Source organism: Corapipo altera, unplaced genomic scaffold (assembly GCF_003945725.1).
Source record: "Corapipo altera isolate COAL_440 unplaced genomic scaffold, ASM394572v1 107b, whole genome shotgun sequence".
Taxonomy (NCBI): Eukaryota; Metazoa; Chordata; class Aves; order Passeriformes; family Pipridae; genus Corapipo; species Corapipo altera.
Window position 1 is genome coordinate 195,935 of NW_020884951.1, and position 26,699 is coordinate 222,633.

General features: G+C 58.8%; 1 protein-coding gene and 1 long non-coding RNA gene across 5 annotated transcripts in view; one reads left to right on the forward strand and one right to left on the reverse strand.

The window, feature by feature from the left end:
• Window positions 1-22,584, forward strand: part of NLGN3 (neuroligin 3) — a 40,169-nt gene extending 17,585 nt beyond the window's left edge. For 2 of the 4 annotated variants that reach the window (XM_027663249.1, XM_027663248.1), the window contains exons 2-8: window positions 1,600-2,330; window positions 3,429-3,488; window positions 10,414-10,473; window positions 13,165-13,314; window positions 15,020-15,205; window positions 18,669-19,458; window positions 19,887-22,584. In XM_027663249.1, the coding sequence (XP_027519050.1) occupies window positions 1,853-2,330; window positions 3,429-3,488; window positions 10,414-10,473; window positions 13,165-13,314; window positions 15,020-15,205; window positions 18,669-19,458; window positions 19,887-20,724 (2,562 nt within the window). In that variant the 5' untranslated portion in view covers window positions 1,600-1,852 and the 3' untranslated portion in view covers window positions 20,725-22,584. Of the gene's footprint in view, window positions 1-974; window positions 2,331-3,428; window positions 3,489-10,413; window positions 10,474-13,164; window positions 13,315-15,019; window positions 15,206-18,668; window positions 19,459-19,886 lie in introns of those variants that run through there. The other 2 variants (XM_027663250.1, XM_027663251.1) reach the window with 2 other exon arrangements.
• A 435-nt stretch (window positions 22,585-23,019) lies between these two features.
• LOC113956570 lies at window positions 23,020-26,301 on the reverse strand. Its single transcript, XR_003530880.1, has 2 exons — window positions 26,079-26,301; window positions 23,020-25,051 (listed from the first exon to the last, which is right to left on the reverse strand). It is a non-coding gene; the product is annotated as an uncharacterized LOC113956570 (long non-coding RNA).
• Between the last annotated feature and the right edge of the window lie 398 nt (window positions 26,302-26,699).

Here is a 26,699-nt window from a genome sequence, read left to right on the forward strand (position 1 = left end):
TTTTTTTTTTTTTTTTTTTTTTTTTTTTGTTTGTTTTTTTTTGTTTTGTTTTGTTGTTGTTATTGTTTTTGGTTGGTTGGTTGGTTGGTTGGCTTTTTGGAGGGTTTGGGGTGGGTTTTTTTGGTGGTGGTTTTGTTTGGGTTTTTTTTCTGCGGATTTTCCTCACTGGATGAGGTGTTCTCCATTTGTGGAATCCCTGCCCAACTGAACCTCCACCAGAGCTGCGTCCTCCCATCTGCATACAGCCCTTATTTTGTGCTCCAATAATTTCAAGGCAACTCTGCTCCCCTCTGAGCTTGGGAGGGATATACCGGGTGAGCATGTAGAGGATGCCCTGGGGCAAAACGGAGGTGCCTCACCACCGCTGCCATCTCTCCCAGGGTGAGGACATGTGGCTGAGAGAGGACGAGCGAGCATCCTCTGAGCCGCCACCAAGCCGTGCCTTTTAGCAGGGACCCGGCTGCAGATCCGCCCACCGAGGAGCGGAGCCGGCCGCCCGCTGATGCCGTGCCCGCCCCGCCGGGATGAGAGGAGCACCGGGAGGGTGCAGCCCCGGCGGCTTCCCTTGCCCGGGTCCCCCGGGAGCGGCGGTGCTGTCGGGGGGAGCCGGGGGGGCACTTACATAAGCCCTGAATGCGACAGGCGGTGCGGGAGGTGAAGGGCAGAGCGCTGAGAATCCACACAGCCTCCGGCGAGGGCTCCCTGGCACAGGAGCGCTGCTCGCTGACACACATCCGCGGGTCCCCATCTGCAGTGCCCTCCCTTCCTCGCGGGCCCCACGGGGGCTGCCACAGCTGCTCCCCCTGATGCTGCCAGCCCGGCTGGGGGGGATGTGGGAGCAGAGTTCTGCCTCCCCAGGGTTGCCCCGGAGGCAGGCGGGGCAGGGAGCGGGTGGGAGGGAGGGCAGATGCCCAGGAGCACTGTGGCTGTTCCCATCCTGGGGTCCTGCCGCTTCGGCCCGTGTCACGTGGAGGGGGAAAGCTGGTGGAGAGCGTGTGTGTGGGTGAGATGGGTGCCTGGTAGGACGCGTGGGTCTGGTTTTCGGGTGTATGAGCTGAGGTGGTGGCACCCGAACGGGGAAGCAAGCAGCCCAGGCAAGGAGCACAGGCTGCAGGGTCTGTGAGTGCAGGCTGCTCCACCTGAGCCGGGAGATGCCACTGGGCTCTTGTGCCAGGGCCATGCTTGGCACCAGTGGTGTCCAACAGGCTCCTTGTGGGGAGGGATGTGGCACTGCCCTGCTTATCTTGGCACCCATAATCTGCTGCTGATATCCTTCTGCAGCATGGGGCAGGGGCATAGTGCTGCTGCCCAGGATGGCTGTGGGGATCACCTGGGCAGGGCAGGGGCAGGGGCAGGGCTGGCCCCTGAGTGCTGGGACAGGCTCTGGAGGCACAGGCAGACACAGTCCGTGTGTCTGCAGATGCTCCACTTGTGCTGCCCACGTTTACCAGCTCCCAGAGCCACCTGCTTGGGTAGTGGCAGAGCCAATGAGCACCCATGAGTGGGAGGGTCAGCCAGGGATCCTGGCTCCTTCTGCTCTGCAGCTCTTCAACTCTTCCCAGAGCAAGTCTGCTGTTAATTCCCTCCATCTCTCCACAGTATCAGCAGTCACCTCCAGGCTGGGCCGTTGGCAGGCAGGCAGCAGCGGGCAGCTGGGAGGCTGTGAGGAGCCAGTGGCACATCTCCCGACTCACCCAGCAGAAGGTGTGGCTGGGCTGCACGCTCCTGACTCCCGGCTCTCCTGCTCCGTGTGTTCCCGGCGGGCAAATCGGAGGCTTGATGTGATGGGGATGCCCTGAGCCCTCACCCCAGGAGCTTCAGGCCTGGATGTTGGTGCTGTTTCTCCCGGACAATGTGGCTGATACTCTGGAGAAGCCCTCTCTTCCCCCCTGTTCTCCAAGTGCCTGAGCTGGTGGCCAGCTGGGACCTGCATCTCACCCTCTGGGTCCTGAGCTTTGCCTCGATGGTTGTCCAGATGGAGGGCCAGGTCTACTCACCAACTGTCAACACACACTATGGGAAGTTACGAGGGGTGCGTGTGCCATTGCCCAGTGAGATTCTGGGGCCTGTGGACCAGTACCTGGGGGTTCCTTATGCTGCCCCCCCAGTCGGGGAGAAGAGATTCATGCCCCCTGAGCCACCACCGTCCTGGTCAGGCATCAGGAACGCTACCCACTTCTCACCAGTCTGCCCCCAGAACATCCACAACGCCGTTCCTGAGATCATGCTGCCCATCTGGTTTACCTCCAATTTGGATATCGTGGCCACATACATCCAGGACCCCAATGAGGACTGTCTGTACCTCAACATCTACATCCCCACGGAGGATGGTGAGTCCCCACTGGGGTGACCGCAGGAGGGCGAGGGGGGGGGTCACTCCACCCCTCCCCAGCAGTGGTTGGTCTCATCTGGGTGTTGTGTTTGAAGCATGTGGTTGTGGACCCTGCAGCATGCTGTCTGTTTGTGGAAAGCTTTCTCTGGCCACGCAGCTTGCCCTCTTGCCCTCAGCTGCCATCTCTGTCTCGCGTGCTCCTGCTCCTCCACGCCTCCCGGTCCCACCCCTCCACCTCCATGGCATCATCACGGGTTCCTCTCTTGTATTGCTAAATCTGAATCCGACTCTCTGACCGCAGATCCACAGAGTGACAAGCTGATTTGTGCTCCCCAGGCGCCGAGTGCCAGGTTCTGTCTTGAGTTGGTTCGAGTTCGTCCTTCCTCCCTGCTTCCCACCCTCCCCAGGTCCATGCGCTAGTTGTGGGCGTGGGCTGCGGCTGGGAGGAACACTCTCTGCCTCTCCCTGGGAAGATGCTCCGGCAAGAAAGGGACCACAGAGCCCTTTTCTGGGCCCTGGTATGGATGGGAGGTTGGGGGGCACCGGCAGACACGTCGCTTGGCTGCTCCTCCGTCCGCCGGTGGGACAGCGGCAGAGCGATGAGCCTGGGGTGCTGGGGACCCGTGGGGCACGGTCCTGTTGGGGTGAGGCTGAGCGGTGCTGGGTGCCTCCTTGTCTAACCTTTTCCTTTGTAGGGGATCCCACCTGAACTGTAAGTAGAGGGCAGAGGAGGCAGTGCCTGCCCATGTGTCCGCCCCAGCCTCACCGCAACGGGAAGCCCCCAGGGATTTGCAGCGGGCTGGAAGGGACCCGCAGTGGGTCTGCTGTGCACAACAGAGCAGCCTGGCAGGCCAGTGGCTTCTCCCAGGCTGGCTGGCTCCACTCCTGTGTCTCTGGGGCCCTTGGCCACGGAATGCATCATGCCTTCCTTCCCGCCCAGCACGGCTGGCCCAGAGTTTTCCTCCCATGGCGACGCTCCCTCCCCACCTCCCGCGGTCCCGGGGGCGGCGGGAGGGTAGCAGCGTGGTTGTGATTGCATGCCCACTCCCACCAGTGGAGCCTCCTGTTATTTTGTAGTCTTTTATTCATTTTACAGTAAAACGGATTTCCAAGGAATGCACCCGAAAGCCCAACAAGAAAATATGTAGGAAAGGAGGTATGTAGCAAGCCGACCGGCAGAGAGGCACAGAGAGGAAAGAGAGAGAGAGTGAGAGTGAGGGGGTGCCTGTCTGGCCCCCGGCCTGCAGCACACTCCTCCGGCACCTCTCTGTGCCGCCACCCAGGCTGTGGGCCCTCCAAGCAGCCCACCCTGCCACCCCCCACTTCCCACTGGGAGGAGTCCCACGGATGCTCTGGCCAGCTGGGAGTACAGGTCTGGGGTTAGGTCATGACAATGCTCATGTTGCTCCAGGCCTTTCAGAACAGCTTCTCCTCCTGGGCTGAGCCTGCCTTCCCACCTTCATCCCACTGGCACCAACAGCCTCCCAGCCTCTGGGTATGAGGGGTAGCCTCTGATGGCAGGTAGCACTTAAATGCACCCATCCCTTAGGGTGCATCCCCCATTGGGGGTGTACAGACTTGCTCAGGGAAGGGCCTGTGTGATGGGGGACTGCAGCCTGTCCTGAGCTGAGCTTTTCCCCAGTTCCATCCCTGGTCATTTTGCATCCAGAGTTTCTTGGTTAAAAACATAAAACCTCTCCTGGCTGTAAATCATGCCATGTTGTGTCCCAGCCCTTGTTCCTGCCAAGGCTGCTCCCCACTGCTCACACCTCCATGCCTGTGCCAGCCCTGCCAGTGAGGACTTGGTCTCCAGCCCATGGCACAGCATTCTCCCTGAGCCCTGGCTGTCCCGTGGTAAGCTGAGCTCCTCCAGTTCAGACACCTCTCTGCTTTGCCTTGCCTCAGCTGAGCTTCCCCCATTGCCCCTAAGTGATCCTGTATTCCCAACCAGTGGCATGGACCAGAGAGTAGAGATGTGCAAATGGGAGCTGGCTCAGCCCCATATCAGACGTGGTGCTTCACCCATCCCACCACACAGCCCCCTTGCAGACAGGGAGAGCTGGCTGCTCTGTGCATCCCAAAGATGAACGTGGGGACAGTCAGGCAGCCCAGCTCTTCTGAAAGGCTCAGTACAGGGTGTCTGGCCAGCACAGGCTGCTGTCCTGGGTATCCTGTGGCAGCAGGGTCCCTGCATCCCGACCTCTGCCTCCCTGCACCCCTGGGTTTGTCGGGGCCAGTGCAGCTGGGCTTGGAGGTTTGGGGAGCGCTTTCCTTCCAGCCGTTTCCCCCAGTTCTGTTGTTTGGTTTCTTTGCTTTGCTTTTCCTGTTGCTGTCCTGGCTATTCACACGCCATCTCTCTGAGTGCCAAGGCTGCCCCTGAAAGGGCTGGCGCATTAGGGAGTCTCTGCACGCTGCCTCCGGAGCCGGCTGTGCCAGTGATCACCAGCCACTTCAAAGCGCTTCCTCTCCCGGCCCTCCCACCGGCTGCCAGGGCTGGCAGACCCCCGCCACCCCCAGCCCCATAGACAGGGCCAGGGAAGCGAGGTCCAGGTTATGGCTGGAGAAGGGGACAATATAAGGCATGGCCAAACACCTTGGGTGTGCTTGTCCGGTTTTCCCTTCCCGCTGGCACTGCTCATGGGCAGGGTTTCTCTGCAGCCCATCTGCAGTTGCCTCTGGCCACCTCCTGCAGAGCTGTTGGGGGACATTCCCACTGCCCCCACTGGGCTCTGTTGGATGGACCAGCGGATCCCCCATGCTGGCCATTTGGGCATCCAGGTGTGACGTGCCAGGAATTAAAGCACCCAGACACTGGCAGTGCTCTTCAGCTCCAACCAGGCTCTGGTGGCCATTGGCTTGAATTAATTGAGTCACTTGTGATGAGACACAGAGGCTCCTCCGCCTCTTATCGTATGTCTTGAGTTAGTAATGTTTGGGGTGAGGATAATGTACCTGCAGTGCTGATTTCCTTGGGCTGAAAATTTGAAGATTGGCTCATTCTGGAATATTCATGATTATAATTTCTAAGGCAACATATGAACAGTGATGAGCTCTCCTCTTGCAGAACAGTATTTTGGTGGTTGAAAATGCTCCCACCTTACTGGAGTTTTCATGATTTCTGCCACCCCTAAGCTCAATGTATTTCATAGCAGACGGAGGTCTGAGAATTTATCATAGTTTATCTCTGGGACAGAAAAACACCCCTGTTTCCCCACCCAGTTGCCCACACTAATTTCCTGCATGGAAATTTCCTAAATGCCAGTCTCTTCCACACACGTTGGTCCTTTCTCTGGGAGCAAGACAGGCCAGTGGTGCTTTGAGAATAACTACCCATGCATGGTGCCAGGGGAGCTGAGAGTGCTGAGGCTCAGATGAGGCTCAGGTTTTGCTGTGAAAATAACCTTGCCCACCCAAAGACCATGTACACGCACAAACACGCACACACACTATACAGTACCTATGTGCAAAACGCAGCTCTGCCCTTTGCTTTGTTCTGCCAACACTTCCAGCCTGTGCTTGGCTGTGGCAGGTGCCAGGATGATTTTCCCTTCCCTTCACCAGCAGCCTGGGCAAGCCATGCTGCAGGGCATGTGGAGGTGGATGTCATTTTTGGAGGGGAAAAAAATGTGGCTGCCCTGCACTCAGCAGCCCTCCCCGGTTTTCATTAGCGACTGCCCAAATCTCTCTGGCTGGGGCTGTGCAGAGCCTGCGATGCTGCAGAGACCAATGTGCAGGTCCAGTGTCTTCCTCTGCTGTGTGAGGGTGGCTGGAGCTCCCAGCAGCTCCTGGGCTCAGGATGGGCTTCGGCTGCTCTGTGGAAAAAGCGTCGTGGCTTCTCCACTGCTCTCCAAGAAGGGGATTTGCCCGAGTACTGGCTGAGGCTTCCCTGCAGTGCTCCCTTGCTGGAAGCTTCTCCCCAGCCCCCTCAAAGCCTGCTGCTCTGCAGAGCTGGCTGAGCAGACCACCGCCCTGGTGCTCTGCTTCCACTCCGGGGAATGATTTGCAAAGGTGAGGGTAGGTGTTTGTGCTGGTGGAGGCAGCAGAGCGTGAGAAGATGCAGTGCTTTTACCGAGTCCGCTCAAGGATGGAAATAACTCCTCTGCATCATTCCGGGACAGGGAGGGGCTGGGCAGCACCAAGGTATGCTGCAGTCTTGGAGCAAGGGCTGGTGGCTGGAAGGTCCCAGCAGAGTTGCCCCTTCCTGTGGGGTTGTGCAGCAGCAAGTTCAACAGCTGCATCAGTCTTGGTCCAGTTCATTGTCACTCCTGGAGGAGCAGCTGAGGTGCTGTGGCCAGCGGCAGGTGCACCTTTGGGTGCATGTAGCCATCAGACAGCTCCTGCTCCCTGAGGCATCGTGGCTGTTTTGTGGGAGTGGGTGCCCCACTTGCACAGAGGAGAGGATGCTGGAGCTGCCTACAGGCACCCTGAACAGACTTTTGGATCTGGAAAGATGACAGCTCAGGCTGCTGCTCTTGTGTTATCCACACCATGGTGAGAATGAAGCCTCCAAGGACTTAGGCTCCTCACCCTCCTTTATCCCTGTTTGCACTGGTGTCAGCGCTGTTGGTATGGTTTACTTAAGATAGCATAAATCAAGTGTGGATGGCCCTGTTTTGGGGGAAGTGATTTTATTTTTTACTGAACTTGAGCTTAAATCTCTCTAGAGCCTTTAGATAAGAGCGTATGCATCCTTCCTATCGGCCTGAACAATGTCACTTCCCAGTCAGCTTAAAGTGAAGTGGCACAACAGACATTTACACTGGGTTAGTGGAGGGTGTTTTTGATGGGTAAGGAGAATGAGCCTTTTTGGTTTTTCCAGCTGTGAATCCACAGGCTTTAGCCCATCCCCATGAGAGTAGGTGCTGCAGGGCTCTGCATGGTGGCCTTTGTTAGTGCAGAGGAAGATCTCCGGGGATGGGTGTCCCTGAACATGTCAGTAGACAGTGGAAGGAGATATTGGAGCAAAGTGCAAGGAGTGGTTGAGGGAAGTGAAGCTGTGATTGCTCTCACGAGCTGTGGGGCATCGGTGGGTTGTGCTGAAAATGAACATTGCAGCTAGAGGTAAAAAGCCCACTTGGTCACAACAGTCTGTGTTGGCCATAACCCCAGGCAGCCTGGAACCTTCCTGCTGATGGGTAAGGCTCGTGCTTTGCTTCTGCCACACACATGCCCCTGCCGTTCCCCTCTGCCCTGGCCTGCATCACTGTGCCCCTGCTTTGCTCAGCTCCCCAAGTGCTGCTTTCTGCCATCTCTTCTGTAGCACCTGAAGCTCAGGGTGCTTTAGGCTTGTCCCAGCCATCTCTAAGTTCTGCAGCAGCAGTCTCCAGCTGGATCCCTCCCTGATCAGCCAGAACAGTTGCTCAGGTCATAGAGATGTTATCCACTGCCCTCTCTTACAGCCTGACAGGTCCTCATAGCTGATTCCTCCACCCTCATCTTCATGGAGACCTTTGCCCCCTAAAGGAGACCGGGCTGGAGGGCTGCAGCCTGGCTGTTCTCAGAGGTTCAAAAGCACCAGGGCCTTTGGCAGTGGAAAATGATCTCCAGCTGCCTGTGATCAGCTTCCCAGCTCTGCAGCACGGTGTGATGAAGGCTCACTGCCTGTGGTCATCATTAGAGAAAAATCCCTATCCCTTAGCAGTACCAAGAGGTTGGCACGTAGCACCGGTTAGCAAATATTGCATGAGCACTTCGCCATTTAAGTGCTTTCTGGGCTTGCAGCTCTTCCTAATGAAGACACAGCAGGTCAAGCCTGCAGCCTCCTGCAGAGAGGCCGAGCGGCCGCACGCGCCCAGCAGAGCTGGGGGGTGGGATGGGGAGGGAGAGCGGGAAGGAGGCAGCAGGAAGGGGGAATGCTGGGGCTGAGGTGCTGGGGCGAGAGGTGACAGGGATGGGGCGTGGTGCTGGGAGAAAACAGGAGAATGATGTGAGATGCTCGGGGGGGGGGGGGGGGGTTGGGTGGTGAAGCAGGAGGTGAGGAGGCGGGGCTGGAGCACAGCAGGGGTAGGTCGGGAGGTGAGCTCTGAGTTGGAGAAGATCAGGATGGCACAGGACGCAGCTGATCCATCCCTGCCCTGGGCAGGAGCAACTCTACTTCGCCTCTTCCTGATGGTGTGTCTCACCTGGTCTTAAACACCTCCCCAGATCGCCTCTTCTAGAACTTTCCTGTCCTTTCTGGCAGGAAGGTTTTCTTCTCGTTCTGCCTCATGTGAATTCAGAGTTGCCTGTGCTCTGTGCAGAAGAGAAGGACTTACTCTTCCACCTCACCACCTCACAGTAGCCCTTCATGTGTTGGGATACTGCTGTAGCTCCCATCATACCTCTGCTCCTGGTATTGGTGTGACCCAGCCTTCTGCAAACTTTTCATGCCTTCTAGATTTTTCTAGATTTCCTGTTGCTGCTTCTCCAGACTTTCTCCAGCAGGTCATGCCTGCTTAAGGCATTCTGCAAGCCTCTTGCCCCAATGGAGCTGCCTCGTGGCCATTTCAGACCTCTTACTCCCCCATAACAGATTCCTTTTAAATTCAAATACTGTCATGCTACCATCTCTTTTATCCACATCCCGTGTCACCTGCAGAATATCACTCCCAGAGTGACAGTGAAAACAACTCCCTGATTTTTGTCTTCCAGTTTTGTCTTCCAGTTTTGTGCTTTTAGTCTCATAGTTCCATGCAGCCACAGGGCTGTCCCTTGCCTGTGGGAGCCTTACTGCAGGCTGTGCAAAACCCTTGCTGTGGTGCTGATGGGGCCCATTGGTGGCAGCAGCAGGACTCTGGGATCAGCCAGGTGTCTGGAGGGATGTTGGAGCCCTGTGTTTCAGGGGAGAGTCACTGGACAGTCCTGCCTGAGGGAAACCCTGTTGTCACCCCAGAGCTCACCAGCACCTAGGGAACTTTCTTTTCGTTTCATGCATTAGGGAGCAGAGGACTGGTCTGCTGCTCTGGTCAGCTGCAGACAGCAGGTGCTGGTCTGAAGCTCTGAGGGGATATGGAGAGCACAGCCTCTTCCTGAAATTCGAGGCTCCAGAGCACAGGGATGGCACCACTCACCTTTGTGCCCACATGGACAGGCAGTCCTTTGCAGGAACAGACCTTTGGTACAGATCTGCAACAATCCTGCTCCCTGCCTGCCCACAGGCCGCCTCTCCTGTCTCCCACTGGCTGCTTGGAGCTTGGGAAGTGCCGTGCTCACTGCACACCATCCACAGCAGCATTCCACAGTGCTGGGCTGGGGCTGCCGGGCTGGCCACGCAACGTGAGGTGTTCAGGACATTACAGAAACCAGTATGTTCAGGGTTCTGCCTTGGTTAGGTCACCCTGGTTGGTGCCTTCGCAATCCTCAGTGAAACAGGCAATGAGTCTTTTAAGAAGGGAGTTGGTGCAGGATGGAGCTGAGCAGCACAGGGCAGCCCCTGTCATGAGGGCTCCCTGCAGCTGCTGTGGTGGTCTCATGTGATGGCTCCAGTGGTTGGTGACACTGCTGTGCCAGGCACAACAAGGGGCCATGCACCACCTGGGGGTGATGGGCAGGACCCTGCCTGGTGGTCAGTGGCCATGCAGGGCAACCCTTTGTGTGAGCTCTGCTGGTGACAGAGGACAGTTGTCCCCAGTGGCAGCAGAGCTAGGAGCAGGGCTCCTGCTTGCACCTGGGTGGTAGGAGAGGGAGCCTTGCCTGGAGCAGGGAGCTGAGGGAATGCAGGAGGATCCGCAAGTGCTTTGAAAGACTGATCCACCACCAGCGCTGACGCTGCCACAGCCCCACTCGCCTCTTCCCTGCCACCCTGGCCCTCCCCAGGGAGGATCTGGGAAGGGGTCCAGGTGAAGTGGCATCCTGGCACAGCTCCCGGGGCAGTCCTGCCCGTGCCCTACACTGCCCTGGCTCTGGGAGAGGTGCAGTGTGAGTAGCCAGCAGTGCTGTGGGGCACCGGCCTGGCCCCACCGTCTCTGCTATCATGCTATTTTTGAATTCTCTTTTTTTTTTTCTGTTGTGTTTTTTTTCTTTTTTTTTTTCTTTTTGTTGTTTTGTTTCTATTTCCTTTCCTTTTCCTTTTTTTGTTCTGTCTCCTCGTGTTTGGTCCCTAGGAGCCAGCGCTAAGAAACAGGGCGAGGACTTAGCGGATAATGACGGTGATGAAGACGAAGGTATTTCTGTGCTCGAGGCTGCCACTGCATGACACGCAAAGCAGCTCCGTTTGCCCGCCATCCGCTGCCACCTCCAGGGAGCCCTGTGTGTGTCTGTCTGCCGTGCCAGGCAGCTGCTCGGGGTGGGGGGCAGGCTGGCCGGCTGTGCAGGGCACCCAGGACCTTCCCCTCCTCCTGAGGGCGGGGGAAAGCTCATGGGGTTTTTTTCTGCCTTAGGAGAAGTTTGCTCCTGCTCATTTTGAGCGAGGTGCAGGGAGGAAGCATGGCAGCTTGGGAGGAGAGGAGCCCTCGGGCACCTGGGCCCATTTCACCCTGAGCCCGGTCACATCCCACCTCCAGCCTCATCCCCCCGGAGCCGTTTGGATAAGTGCAGCTGGGAGCCAACAACCTCCCCCTCCACTCTTGCCTGGCCCCGCCACGGGCACCAACCCAGGGTGGCTGTGCCAGCAGCCTGAACCCTTGGCACTCAAAGGGTATCTGGCCATGCCCAGGAGACCCAAGGTCCACTTGGTTTCTGTTAACTTCTCTACTTCCTCACCCAGTGGAAGTGAGGTCTTGCTTGCAAGCAGAGCATCAGCACCAGTCAAGGCAGAGCAAGTGGGCTTTCAAGCAGATGTGATTCTGGATGTACACCAGGGCTAAGAAAGCTGCAGGATAAGCTATTTTTAGTAAAACGGGGTCGTTCATCTGCAGGGTACGGAGCCGGTGTGTTTGGCTGCAGAGATGTGAAGAGAGGTAGGAGGAAGATCTGGCCAGGGTGCAGCTCGAATGTGCTGAGGACAGTAAAACCTCAGGGTGTGCAGAAGGCCCAGGGCAGCTAGAACACAGCCTGGCAGATGGCTTTTAGGATCTGGGAAATAGATGAAAAACTTTTTCCTTGGCAGTACTAAACCCTGGTTGTTTACTCCCGCTAACCTGTGCCCCAGGATCTCTTGTACCAGGGTGTAAATTGGCATTCAGCCTGAGTGACTTGACTGTGCTAAATCCCAACACACCAAACTGTGCTGCAGCAATTAGGAGCTGTTTATTCCCTGGTACATCTCTGTACATTGCTGACATTCTTCTGCAAGGATGTCCCTTTGTGTGTCAGTGGGAGCGTGCAGCAGGGAGAAGACATGGGCACGGGCACTGATCTTCCTGCCCTTCACATTTCAAGCAGGTGGCCCTGGAAAAAGTTGTCCTGATGTAGCTCTGCCACACAGAAGAGCTGCCAGCATTTTTTGCTCCTCTGGTCTGTGCATTTGTCTGGCTACATCCTGGTGATAGGAAAAGAGCCAGCACAGGTTTTGCTTTTGGCATAGCCTCATTCTCCTGGAGGGAAGAGGTTTTCTATGGGGAAGGGAGGCCACCTTTAGCCATGCCATGGGCCACAGCTGAAGGTGAGGATGGCCACAGGTAGCCGTCAGCCTGGTCTGCAGCCCCCCTCCCATGGGCAAGCCACAGGGAGGAGTGGACATGGACAGAGGTTAGGTGGGTGTGAGAGAGCATGTCCACCCCAGCTGGGCATCAGCACTGAGATGGTGTGGCTGTGCCCCCGGAGTGCAGCCCTGCATGGACTGTGGTGGGGGCTGGCAGCCAGGGAGGCGGGCAGGGAGCAGCAGCTGGGTGGGGCAGCTGGGGCCAAGCAGGCACTGCCAGCCCACCCGAGCAAGGTACTGGGTGCGGGAGAGTATGAGGGAGGACAAAGTCCATCAGTGCTGGCTCGCCAGCCCAGCACAGGGCTGGGCAGCACAGGCATTTGGGACCTGGCACTGTGTCCATGATGGGTGCAACCACCTCCTCTGTGTAACATGGGCGAGATGCACCAAGAGCCCAAGCGTGGGTGTTGTTCCCCTGTGGATGGATGTGACTCCATGAGGGATCACAGGCCAGTGGGGCAGAAGGGGCAGGATGTCCCCTGGACAGGACCAGCTGAGAGAGGGAGCGTGGCTGCTCCCTGTCCCCCAGGCTCCTGCAGTCCTTCCTCCCCGGCCCTCAGGGTCCTGTTCCCCATCCTCACTCCATGCCTCATCCCTGTCCTTGTCCAGATGCTGTGCTCACCTCCTGACACACACACGTGCATACACCGTCTGCCTCATCACCATGTCTGTGTCTGGGCACTGGGGTGCCGTGGGTTCACATCCTGACAGCAGGCAGGTCTCTGCCTTCCTAGGGGGATGGGAAGGGAGGGTGAGAGAGTGAGATATTGGAGCACACGTTAGTGGCCCCCCCACCTTCTAGGTCCTGCACACCCCCATCCCTGCCCCCCCCCCACAATGCCAGCTTCCAGGACTCCCGGAGCACTTGGGTCCAGCCAAAGGCAGGATGTGGGGCTGCATCCCAAGGCTGGACTCTGCAACTCCCACCCACAACAGAGCTGGTCTGGCTCCCGCACGATGCCAGAGCCCAGCTCTGGGGAAGAGCAGCGGGGTCCAGCCAGCACCCCTCCCACACTGTGCTCACACCCCCGAGGGGACAGCAGTGTGGGGACGGTGCAGCGATTGCCACCACCCGGAGAAGGGCTGGCAGGGTTGGTTTAGTGGTGTTTGGCTTTGGAGGTCCATGCTGTGGCCCCCAGGAGAGCTCTGGCTTTGGCTCCTAAGCCCCCTCCCTGGTCCTGGCAGCTGGCATTGCCCTTGTACTTGGTCTGCCTGTCGGGCAGGGTGCTGCGGCTGTCGGTGGGGTCCTGTGTTTAACCACCTCTCCTTCCAGACATCCGGGACAGCGGGGCCAAGCCGGTGATGGTGTATATCCACGGTGGCTCGTACATGGAGGGCACGGGGAACATGATAGACGGCAGCATCCTGGCCAGCTACGGGAACGTGATAGTCATCACCCTGAACTACCGCGTTGGAGTGCTCGGTATGAGCTGGCCGGCGTGGGCTGTGCCGTCAGCACAGCCGGGCAGTGGGACAACCCCTGTGTCTGACCGGGCTTGAACCAGCCGGGAAAGGGGCGGAGGGGGGCGTGGGGCCGGCGGGATGCGCTGCGGGCACGGCCCCTGCCTTCCGCCCTGGCTGCCAAGCGCGGTGCCACGTGGCAGAACCCCCAGCACGCGGTCGCAGCGCAGTCTGGGTCCTGGCACCGGCCCCCCCCCCGGCTCATTTACACAAACTGGCTCAACTGAAAGCAAATATTGGTTTGTGGTTAAATGAATAATAAATGTGTTTACCCAGCATCTCCTCCTGAGAGGGCTCAGAGCGGTGAGGTGCCAGCGGGTACTGCCTGGCTGTCCTGGGGACCTGGCAGCTCTCCCTCCCTGGGCACAGACTGTTCTCCAAACCAGTTGAGCTGCTGGGACCCCCTCAACCACCCACCATGGCCTGGCCACCTGCAGAGGGGACCACAGAAGGGTGTCAGGTGCCATACAGAGAAGGGCAGCAGTCCCATTTTCACAAGCACTGGTGACCTAGAGAGGCAGCATGAGGACACCAGGTCAAAAGGCAGTGCAGTGCCCTGCTTGCTGCAGCAGAAACCCCCAGGGGCTGAGACACAGGGGACTTGTGTGGAGCACACTGCTGCTTCCCTTAGCAGCAGTGAGAACAAGGGGTGAAAAGGTTTGGGAAAAGCTCCTTCCCAACCAAGCTGCTGTCAGGGCTGGCTCTCTTACTAGCCATCCAGCCTAGCATGGTGTTCTCTCTTGGCAGCTGGGCTCCCAGCTAGTACCTGAGACAGCACATCCCTCTGATAGCCCTCAGACCCCAGACTTTCTTGCAGACGACAGTTACCCAGTAGAAAATAAGCTTTTCAGTAAAAACAAACCTACTTAAGACCTTTTAAATTAAAAATTGACCCTTTAGGATGAACAGATGCAAACTTAAGAGGCATGAGTCACAATATGACATTAGACTTAAGTTGTGCCTTCATCATTTCCATTGAAGTGGTGCACCCAGCCAGACCACCTCCAAGTGCCAGCACAGCACTGGGGCCACTCCCTGTGTGCTGGGATTACCTGCCTGGATTTTAACTAAGGACTGTGGTTTTGGCTTCCTGCTTAGAGTCAAACCAAACAAAACCGGTGATAACTTAATCTTGGGTGTTCCCTTTGCTATTGAAAACTTCTCAGCTTCTTCCTCACTGAGAGCCTTTGTATTTTAAGCTGCAGTCAGTTCCTCTCAGCTCAGCCCACCTCCTTACATTTACAGGGCCTCCTCCAGTCCATGCTGGTCCATGGAAAGCATTGGCTGTGCAGGCACTCAGCCTTCCTGCAGCCACTGATGCTTTCTCAGCTTTCCCTGGAGCATGTGTGAGCTGTCTTGAGCCATTCTTAGCACAGGTGGTGGTATGAGTAGGACAGAGCTTTATGCCCTTTACTGTGTCACTGTTGGCTGAAGAGGCTCCCCTGGGCTTGCAGCTGCACTCTCAGCCTTTCACCCCTCTCTGCTGTGCAGAGGGTGGCTGGAGCTCGAGGTGTCCCTGCTCCAGCTTAGAACTCTCTGGGTAGTGGGGTCTCATGTTGTAGTGGTACAGGGTCCCATAGAAGCTCCCCTATGCCTGGGAAAGGGGGGTGGGAGATCAGGACATTCCCTGCTTCCTCATCCCTAACTGGGCTCCCCTTGGCCCTCAGGGTTCCTGAGCACAGGGGACCAGGCTGCCAAGGGCAATTATGGGCTGCTGGACCAGATACAGGCCCTGCGCTGGGTCAGCGAGAACATCGCCTTCTTTGGGGGAGATCCCTTGCGGATCACGGTCTTCGGCTCCGGCATCGGTGCCTCCTGTGTCAGCCTGCTCACCCTCTCCCACCACTCTGAAGGTAGGTGTCAGCTGTGCCTGGGATGCTGCAACTGTGAGCAAACACCCCGCTGATGCTGCTCTAGGGAAGGGAGCCCATGCAGGTCCCGCTGCCCAGCCTGACAAAGCCAGGGCTGCTTTCTAATTAGTTGCTGGTGAGAGCCTGACCCGGGGCTGGGAAAAAAAACATTCTCATCCTGGGCAGGGAGAGGCCAGTGGCAGAGCACGTGGGAGGCAGGGAGGGAGCTCCCAGTGCACAGGGCTGCAGCCTGGGGCCGGCACCCAGGCATGGGGAGAGGTGGGGACCCCTCCTGTGGCATCCTGCCCCAGTGCTCAGGCTCGCCCATGTGCAGATGTGGAGGGGGGGTAGGGCATCATGCAGGGCACGAGGAACACGGATCTCAGTGCTAGGAAAGGCATTCACACTGGAATAGAAGGGAAAACAGACCTGAGCCTGGGGAGGGATGGAGGGCCCCATCTTGTGAGACTGGGAGAGCTGGAAGTGCTGTGACTAGCAAAACACAGGTGGAAGTAGAATGATTGATATCTGTAAATATAGCAGAGTGTTTACTCTAGATAAGGTAAGGAATTATTTATGCTGAAAGATTGTGTTGGAATAAGAGTAAGTGCATGTAAACCACCTGCAAAGACATTTACATCAAGCATTTGGGGAAAAAAATTAACTGTGGGACTAGAGGTTCTCGATAAATTTCCTAAAGGAAATTGTAGGAGCAAAGCCTGAACTGAATGTGATCCACGGGGGACCAGCCTACCAAGGACATGCTCACAGCCTTTATATGAGGGTGCTGTGTCCCCAAGTGTGATGCAGGGGAGAAAGGGACACGTGTGGGCAGGAGACATGGGTGTGAGTCTGCACCTGAGAGACACACACCAAATTGCACTTGAAGCTGATGTGAAGAGCTGCAGCCCTGCTCAACAGCCTGGGTATCACACAGGAATGGAGACCTTCAGAACCTCAGCAGGGCTGATGGCTGATGATGGGAAGTCTCTGAAAGCTGCCGCAGAAAGAAAAAGTATTTTCTCTGCCCATATTGAGTGTGAAAGGCTGGTGGGGGAACACTATGTGTGTGATGCATTCACAGTGCTCCTTAGGGTGCTCCTTTCCATCACAGGAGTGCAGGACTGTGTGCTTGGCTGCCCAGGTGACCCAGGCTGGAGGGAACAGCATGGAGAGAGTCTGAGGGTGGATTGGAGGGGCTGCTTCTTGTGACTTTCCAGCCACAAAAAATAGTCCTCCTAGTATAGTACTTTCCAGGTGATGCTATGCTTTCTACCACTGAATCCTGCACCTGAATGCCTAAACCCTGTATCTGCCACTAAACCCTGTATCCTTTGCTGCCCTGTCCAGCCCCAATGCCTGTGGTGTGGTCTCCCCTGAGTCTCAGTGCTGCTGTGTGCTCAGCACCCTCCCAGATGTGGCAGGGGAGCTGTAAATGCTGCGAGGTGTGAGGGGAGTGCTCAGTGCTGCAGCCAGTGTCTCATAAAACCAAATGGCCCTAAAATTACCTCAAAAACCCTCTGTGCCAGAGCACCCGTCTCCCCAAGGACAGGTAGCTGGCTCTGGAACACGGCAGGGGAGCCGTGCTAAGATGCAGTCTGCAGACCAGGTGGGCTTGTTTTTATTGCATCAAAATAAAACTCATAGCGATCAAAAGCGATTAATGAAGCTGCTGATTTATGCCTGCTCTACCAGGTGCTGCAAGAGGCAGACACTGGAGGCTTGGTACAGCACAGTGTCTGGCTGCCTGGGAGATCCACATCTTCTCTGCCAGCCTCAGCCCTTGCAGGCAGGTGGATTCCACACCAGTGACCAAAATGCAGAACTTACCTGGGCCCCAGAAGGCTGGAGAGGCCCAGGGTGCTTGTGGGGCTTCAGCCAGGTGCTGGCATGGAGGGGGAGGATGTGATGAGTCTGAACTCTTGCAGACTCCTGGGTCCTCCTGGGTCAGGACATGGCCATGGAGAGACACAGTAAAGGAACTCCATCAGGGACATGACCAGGTGCTGCTGACATCAGCTGCCCCATACTTCCCCAGGCAGGGGCATAGCCCAGCCTAGGGGGTCTGTCTGGGAAGTGATGCTGCTGGCAGGGACAGTATGGCTGCTGCTGGGACAGCATCTCCTGAGAGCCAGGATACCCCATCCTGGCTCCTTGGCACGTGGATGATGGCGCAGAGCAAGCAAACCCATGGCCAGTCTCCAGCCTGTAGGCTGACTATGGCTTTCTAGGGCACTGGGAGGTGACAAACAGAGCTTGTGACTTCTCTTTGTCCCAGTGCATGGGACTGTACGTCAGGTACTTGGCAGAGCAAGAGCTGTGCGTGCAGACAAGAGCTATGGACATGGTGGCCAGGAGCCAGGAGCCTCTGAACACTTCTGTTGCGGGAAGGTGCCTGTTTCCCTGCAGAGCAGCACAGCCCTGGTTGCAGAGAGGTTCTCTGCGCTTCAGGGTGCTGGGGACAGCCCCAAGACCAGCACAGTGTTGTGCCAGCACCATTCAGGGATCACCTTAAACAGTCCCCTGTGGTGAGCAAGTGCAGGGGTCTGGCAGGGGTGCAGGCAGCACTTGGGGTGCAGAAGAGAGCTGGTCGGAGAGTAGGGACCCTGGGGTGCACCCTGGACTGGCTGCTTTTCACAGCCCCGGAGGCTCTGCTTCCTCACCACCCTTTGTATTCTGAGCACAAGCACCATTGACATGGGACTGGAGCGAAGCCACGCATTTCTCTGCCTGGGCCAGGGCCTTTGTGGCCTCGTTTTCCAGGGCGAAAGTCCACTCCCTCTGTGTTCCTGGTGGCAGAAAGGCCCTCTTTGTGCATCTGGCAGCGTGCTCCTGCAGGGCCGGATTGGCACTGAGCAGCCCCAGCTGGGCAGGAAGCAGCAGGGAGGGGGTCGAGGGGGACTCTGACAAAGCACTGGGGTGGGACACGCAGGGTTAAGTGCCCTCGAGCAGGCATTAACCCTCCCACTGCTGCCAGCCCGCAGCCTGGCTGCTCAGTGAAGCAGGTGCCAACCTGGGCTGGAGGATGGTGCTGAACCAGGGACAGTGTGTGCCCCTCGGGGGCTTGGGCAACATGTCCTTGGGGTGGCTGGGGCGGCACGGGCTGCTCAGCAAGGCCAGGCTGTGATGCAGCCATGGCTCCTCTTCTCCATCCACCAAAGATACTGGGCCATCCCCTGCAATGGGATCCTCAGGGAGCACAGGAGCCCTTGCTTGCTGCCAGGAGCACCCCCCCACTTGCATGCCCAGCTTTCACCCTGCCACCCTCGCAGTGGCCCTGAGCTGAACCCCTGTGTGAGCCTGGCTCAGCAGCAAAGCCCAGGTCAAGGCCAGGTGTGGGCTGAAGTGCTGGGTCCTTGCAGGGATACAAGAGCATCAATGCCTTCTCCACGCTGCATCCTGCGCTGCAGCGCTGGGGTGTTGGAACCCTGCTTAGAGCTTCCTCCACTCCTTGCCTGTATTGCAGGTCTCTTCCAGAGGGCCATCATCCAGAGCGGCTCCGCACTCTCCAGCTGGGCGGTGAACTACCAGCCCGTGAAGTACACCAGCATGCTGGCTGACAAGGTGGGCTGCAATGTGCTGGACACGGTGGACATGGTGGACTGCCTGCGGCAGAAGAGTGCCAAGGAGCTGGTAGAGCAAGACATCCAGCCGGCTCGCTACCATGTGGCCTTCGGGCCGGTCATTGACGGGGATGTGATCCCGGATGACCCAGAGATCCTGATGGAGCAGGGCGAGTTCCTCAACTATGATATCATGCTGGGGGTCAACCAGGGTGAGGGGCTGAAGTTCGTGGAGGGTGTGGTGGACCCTGAGGATGGCGTCTCGGGCAGTGACTTTGACTACTCAGTCTCAAACTTTGTGGACAACCTGTACGGATACCCAGAGGGCAAGGACACCTTGAGGGAGACCATTAAGTTCATGTACACAGACTGGGCCGACCGGGACAACCCCGAGACACGTCGCAAGACTCTGGTGGCCCTCTTCACTGACCACCAGTGGGTAGAGCCATCAGTGGTGACAGCTGACCTGCACGCCCGCTACGGTTCCCCCACCTACTTCTACGCCTTCTACCACCACTGCCAGAGCCTGATGAAACCTGCGTGGTCGGACGCAGCCCACGGGGATGAGGTGCCTTACGTGTTTGGGATCCCCATGATTGGCCCCACAGACCTCTTTCCCTGCAACTTCTCCAAGAACGACGTCATGCTCAGCGCCGTGGTGATGACCTACTGGACCAACTTTGCCAAGACAGGGTGAGTGGGGATGGGTGCTGTGCCTTGGGGGTCTGCAGTCACTGCAGCTGTACCCCTCAAGACCGTGCTGTGGTGACGGGGGGGTTGTCATACCTGATGTGGGACACTGAACCCTCTGAGCCCAGAGTTCTGTGTGCTGCACCTTCACTGGGGTCATGGCCTCAACCACAAAGCAAGAAGCTTAGAGCATGGGCACTCTCTGGGACAGGACCCAGCCGAACACAGGGGTGGGGAGGCTGGTTGGCTGTGGCTGTCATGGGTGAGGCTTGACCCAGGGTTGGGGTGCTGCCCCATGCAGGACCTTTTGCCAGCACACCCTGTGCCACCACTGGCAAAGGCGTCCCCAGCCTCCATCTCTGCACCCAGCTTTCCCTCCTTGCATCTTTGGCTTTTCCCAGTGCTAGTTCTTTTCTGCCTGTGTTTCACAGGGACCCCAACAAGCCCGTCCCCCAGGACACCAAGTTCATCCACACCAAGGCCAATCGCTTTGAGGAGGTTGCCTGGTCCAAGTACAACCCCCGCGACCAGCTGTACCTGCACATTGGGCTGAAGCCACGGGTACGTGACCACTACCGGGCCACCAAGGTGGCTTTCTGGAAGCACCTGGTTCCCCACCTGTACAACCTGCACGATATGTTCCACTACACCTCCACCACCACCAAAGTGCCACCACCTGACACCACGCAGAACTCCCACATCACCCGCCGGCCCAACAGCAAGATCTGGACCACCAAGCGCCCCGCCATCTCCCCCGCCTACAACAGCGAGAACGGGAAGGAGAAGTGGAGCCCAGAGCAAGAGGCGGGCACCCTGCTCGAGAGCCCCCGTGACTACTCCACTGAACTGAGCGTCACCATCGCCGTGGGCGCCTCCCTCCTCTTCCTCAATGTGCTGGCCTTCGCCGCCCTCTACTACCGCAAGGACAAGCGCCGGCAGGACACACACCGGCAGCCCAGCCCCCAGCGTGGCGCCGCCAACGACATCGCCCACGCACCTGATGAGGAGATGCCCTCCTTGCAGGTGAGCCAGGGGCACCACGAGTGCGAAGCTGTGCCGTCCCACGACACCCTGCGCCTGGCTGCTCTGCCCGACTACACCCTCACCTTGCGCCGCTCGCCGGACGACATCCCGCTTATGACCCCCAACACCATCACCATGATCCCCAACTCGCTGGTGGGGCTGCAGACCCTGCACCCCTACAACACCTTCACTGCCGGCTTCAACAGCACGGGGCTCCCGCACTCACACTCCACCACCAGGGTATAGCTGCCCGCCGCCGGCGCACACGCATGCACGCACGCACACACACGCAGCAGACACTGGCAGAGGGAGCGGCGGGGCCGGCAGAGCCCCCGGACGGAGGGGCAGCACCCACGGACGGGCAGCTCCCAGCCCAGAGACCTGTGGGGTCCCGGTGTGGCCCCGGCGCTTTCTTTTGTTCCTATCTAACTTTTGAGAAGTGCTTTGACTCTCCTGGCCTCAGGGCCCCACGGGTTGCCCCGGGACGCCAGTGCGGTGCAGGGGGGACGCAGTGTAACCCCTGTCAATGGCCATGGGGCTCCCCGTGCTGTGGCTGTGCCTCCCAGTGGGGCGATCACATCCCCAGCGCTAAGCCCACTGAGCACCCTGGGACTGACGAGGAGTGGGACTGGGCATCCCTCTCGGCCAGTGCCCAGGCATCCCCAGGCAGCTTGGCAGCCCTGGAAAAGGCTTCTTCACTGTGCTGAGAAGTGGCCCTGGGCCATGGTGCTATAGGCAGAGGGAATGGGGACCTGGCCGTGTGCTGGGTGCAGGCGCTGGGGCCGGTGCCGGGGCTCAGGGACCCTGGGAGTGGGGCCCTGGGCTGGAGACTTGGCACCTCTGCCCCTCTTTGCGCTGCAGAGAATCTCTTTTGTGTCAGTCATTTCTCTTTGCAGAGACGTTTTTTAAAGCAGATCTTTAGTTCTTTACACACTAACGGAGTCGCCGCGTTTTGTCCTTTGTAAAGATTTTAAAACCAAGTGTTCTTGATATAAAATAAAAAGCCAGTTAGAAGCCAGCGTGTGCGCACGGTGCCGGCCCCCCATGGTGCCCGCCTGCCGTGGGTGGGCACCAGGCAGGGCAGTGCCTCCTGCGCTGCGGGGCCGCGCTCTTTTGTATTTTTTGATATTTTCCCTCCTCTGTCACCCGTGCCCACCTATCTCAGCCAAATAGCCTATCCAACGGCCTGCCTGCGAGCACCTCCGCCCCGGTCCCTCCACTGCCACCACTGGCCAAGTGCCACCCACTGCCCCACGTGGGCATCACCTGCTCTGAGCAATGTCTGTTCACCCCCATGAACCCAGGAGCACTGCCCCAGGCCTGCCCTGCTCCCCCAGGAGCATCCCACATCCCTTCACCACTGCCCCAGGGACGTGCTGTGCCCTCCCTGCCCGTGCCGCTGCCCAAAAGCAGTGGTTTGCAGCTTGTGTCAGGGGTGGGGTGACAGGAGCAGAGTGAGCTGCTTTCCAACATCGACTCTGCCTCCCATGTTACTTCCACTGGGGCCTTTACCCCACCATGGGGTGACCCCAGCTCTGGCATCTGGGACGTGCAGCTGGGATAGATGCCTAGGCAGGGACTTTGGGGGTGATGCAGCCTGCATGGTGCTGGGAGCACCTGTGCCAGGGCTGGGGCACCCACTGGGCTGATGTGGCCACTGAACCACTCATGTGGCTCAAGGCGAGTGGCTTTGGTGCAGTCGGGCATGGAGAAGAAGCAACATGGGATCCCACGTGGGGCACCCCAGTCTCAGCCCCCCACGATGAGCACTGGCACCTGGGGAGGCAGGAGAAAGGGACAGGTCCTTGTGGGGACACCATATCTTGTCCCTGTGCAAGACGGTCCGGCTGGCAGACGCTGCCCATGCTGGCGGCCGTGACGCACCGGTGCCGGCTGGCCCTGCTGGCCCTGCTGCCTGGGGCCAGCCCATCGATGGCCCTGCTGGCCCTGCTGCCTGGGGCCAGAGCATCCACAGCCCTGCACCCTGCCCCAGCCCCCGCCCCGCACAGGGCTGAGGGTGAGGATGCTCGTTGGAGAATGTATTTATACCCTGTCACCCGCGCAGAGTAACAAATTCCAAATAAAACAGAAGTGATATTTTTAATAGCGGTGTGTCTTGCCTCTTCTTGGAGTGTGCAAGGGCCAGGGACTCCCAGGCTGGGTGGGGTACCCTGTGCTGGCTTAGAGCCATCCCAGCCATGGCTGTGCCTGCTGGCAGAGGGTCTGGATGGTCTCCATGTCCCCGGCACCCACCCCACGGAGGCAGCAGGAAGATCCCGGTATCACCTACCCATGTTGAGGTGCTGGACCCCCAGTTCAGCACACATTAAGCCAGCACAATACGATCCAGAATTGCCAACACCAAGTGCCACAGAGGGGGGAGTGTCACCCCATATCCCCACCCTGCTGCCCCCACCGCCAGCACAGGGGCCCCATGTGGGATCTCATCTGTGCCACAGCCCCCTCCCTCCAACCTTCGCACCTCCTCCCCAGTCTTGCTGGGGAGCTCCCCTCCCCCTACTTGCCAAACAGAAAAGCTGCTGGTTTCATTTCTTTTTAATGTAATTTCAACTGGAGTTGCCATGGAAACCAGGCACGGGGAGGGGGGGCCGAATCGCCTCCAGGCAGCGTGCAGACAGTGGAGCCAGGGCCGAGGCCCCGAGCCAGGGGAGCCGGGGGCAGGCAGGGGGACGGGCTGTGCGGGGAGCTGGGTGAGGAGCTCTGCTCTGCTCTCCCGGGGTACCCTTGGCGCTGCTGTGCCACTGGCACATCACCCTGTTCAGCACCGTGCTCCAGACCCTGTGCTGGACCCCCCTATGACCACTGGTGCTGCCCATTGTGGAGGTCCTGCACCCCCTGCCACCCTGTGCCCTGTGTGCTGGAGGTGCAGCAGGGTGGGCATGGCCTGGGGGCATTAGTCTGGGATTGAGGCAGGTCCCTTGCCATGGGGCAGATGAAGAGTGTGGGAAAAGTGCCATAGGCAGGCAGCATGCCATGCTGTGCTGTCAGGGGCAGGGATGCTGTGGAATGCCTGGGACACGTTGCAATAGAGCCAAGGGGACTCCAATGGGCTGATGGGGCTCTTGCCCAGGGCAGGGGGATGCCTTCCCCTGGGCTTTTCCATGCCAACAGGCAGAGTTGCCCCTGCTCTCTGGGTGAGGGAAACTGCCCACCCATGAACCACCCTGAACTGTGACCCACAGCCCTATTCAGAGTTGCCCCAACCACTGACCCCTCTGGCCCAACCCACCCAGCAGCCCCAGGACTGCAAAACCAAGGCCCTCCATTGCAGCCACTAGTTGCCCCTGTTTAGTGACCAACATCAGACCATGGGGAGAGGTTTCCATGGAAATGCAGGTGCTCCACAGCACAGCTCCAACAGCAGCCACCTTGCTGCGGGGTGAACAGCGGGGTCAGCCCTGCCTGGTGGCCAGAGGCCCATCCTGGTGACACCACCAGCTGCCCATTCTGTGGTGCCTAGTGCCCTCTTGAAGGGGTGATACCTTTCTGCCCCAAATTAGGGGTTTGCTCTGCCCTCCTGTCCCCTCTCCTCATCCTTGCGTGGCCCCTGCTGTCTGCAACCACACATGCCAGCATGGCCAACCCAGCTGGGACCCCAAGGCAAGCTGGTGACAGACAACACGGGTTGCTATTATGTTTGCCTTTGCAAAAGTCCCGAGGCTGCCATCTGTCCAGGGTGTCCTTGACCATCAAGAGCTTTTCTTTGGAGACCGGGCAAAGCCCAAGGGACACTGTATCCCAGAGGGCATGTGCAGTTAACATCTGTGTGACAATTGTGGGACATCCTCTGCTTCAGGGGACATATTTAGTGCTGCAAAAAGAAGTAAGAGAACTCAACTGCAAAGGTGTCCCGGCTATGGTGAGGGGATGAACAACCCGCGCATGGCCCCTGGCTGCTCCAGGATCCACAGTCAGCAGGAGGGAAAGGATGCTGCTCTGCACAGTAGCATCACTGGGGCAACATCCTGGTCCTGTTCCCCTCACCCCTGATGCACCCAGGACACAGGACAGCAGACTCACAGGCAGTCAGGACAAGCTGTTACGTCGTATACTGCAACCCCCTCTGCCCCGTGCTGCAGCAGCACAAAGGATTTCTGTGCTCACCCACTGCCAGTGACCTTCCTGGCAGTTGACTCAGACCAGAGGGTTTTGTCTCTCTGAGAGCAGCAGCCTGGATCCAGGGATGCCTGTGCTGCTGTCAGTCCAAGACTGGAAGCCTAGAGGCCTCTGCACTGCAGTGGTCACCCAGTGATGAGGCTGAGCTATTCATAGGGCCAACCCTTCCCAGGGCAGGATGGCTGGGGAAAGGGGACTCTGAAAGCCTGTTCTTTTCCTCCTGACAGCAGAGGTGTTTCAGTGATGGTTGAGCTTGATTTCCTCCATCATACCAGTGAAACTGCTGGGCTGCAAGATCTCTGACCCCAGCAGTGTGCCAATGTCTGCGTCACCCTGGTCCCGCCATCCGGATGTTGGCTCGGTCCTGCCCATCTCATCAGCTTCTCTGTGTTCGACGAGCCCACGTCTTTGACCTCTTCGCTGCAACTTCAGACGCCTAATTAAGTTCACAATTAACGTCATTAACAAAGAGAGCGTTTCCGGTCCGCGTGGTCGTGGATGGGGTAGTTTTCTGCGTACTGGAGGCAGCGTCGGCCACGGCTGCTTAGTACAGCCTGTTCCTGACCGCTGGCTCTTGCACAACAGCTTTACCTACGGCAAACAGGCGAGGGGGCTGCCCGTGCTCCCGCCCATCCCTGGGGCTCCTGGTCCTCCCACCAACTCCCGGCCAAGACAGAGGGCGGGCACCGGGCTGGACAGCAACGCCCCGGGCTCCTCCTCCCTCTTTTCTGTTTTCTTTCTCTAATTTTATTATATTTTCAGAAGGATTCCCACGCTGAGCCCCGCCGGGTGCTGCCGCGGGCAGGTGCGGCCCCTTCGCCCCCGGCCCGGCCCCGCAGCGCCACCTGGTGCCACCGCCGGCGACCACCCCCCTCCCGCACTGCCCGGACCCCCCAGGGACCCTCGCCTGGCTCCCAGTGCCCCCACTGCCCCCTACTTGGCTTCCAGTAGCCCCCCGGAGGCCCCTAGTGACCCATAGCCTGGCTCCCAGTGACTTCCAGTGACCCGCAGTGATCCCCAGCTTGGCTCCCAGTGCCCCCCAGTGACCCCCAGCCTGGCTCCCAGTGCTCCCCCACCCGCCCCAACCCGCCTCCAGGAGACTCCTTGTGCTTCGTCCCACTTAGCCCGTCCCACAAATCCTCCAGTGCCCACCAGTCCGTCCCCGTCGACACCTCCCCCGTGCCCCCCACCGAGCCTGATCCTCCCAGCCTGGCCCCACTAGCCCCTTCTCCACATTCCCCGCCCAAGTCTGCCCCCCGTCACCCCCCAGTACGCCCCCTCAGTGAGGGCCCCCCCGGTCCCTCGGCGTGCCCCGGGGCCAGGGCGGTGCCGCGAAACGGCGGCTCCCGCTCCCCGCCGGGCTCTGACTGACTCAGCCGTCGGCGGTTTATCAGAGGCCGAGATTGCGGCCCCACCCACCCCGTGCCCCCGGCCCCCCCGGCACCTCCCTGCCCACTGCCCACCGCCCCCCGCCCCGCTGGGGGGACATCACTTGTCTCCCCTCGGCCGCCCCACGGTGCCACCCTGCCGTCCTCGTGCGGGGGATGCCGGCACCGCTGTCACCCTCACGCAGGGGATGGGGTGCAGCACAGGCTCCTGAAGCCCACCCAGGGCCCCAGCATGAGGGGCAGGGTCGCCGTGTCCCGCGCAGGGTGCTGGGCGGCGGGACCTTGAAGCGGGTCGGTTGGGTTAATCGTTTACAGGCTGTTTGCCTTTGTCGGCTGCAGTTGTAAACATTAAATCTGGGTATTGGTGGCTCCCCAGGGACCAGATGGTACCCTGCGAAAGCAGATCAATTTGTCCTGGGAGCTGGGAGTACCCAGAGTTGTCTCCTGGAATGGCGAGCAGGGCTCTGGCATGGTATATGTGCCTGGCCTGCAGGGAATGTGGCAGAGAGGATGCTTGAAGTAGGGGGAGTGTGGCCAGGAGGACCAGAGAGCTCCCACAGGACCATCCTTGGGGGGGGGCTGGCCCTGCCTCGGTGCTGCAGTGACCCCTGAGTTGTCCCCAGGGGATGCTCAGCTGGGGGGATGCTCAGCTCCATGGTTGGTGCTGGTGAGGGTGAGTCCAGGCTGGACACACCT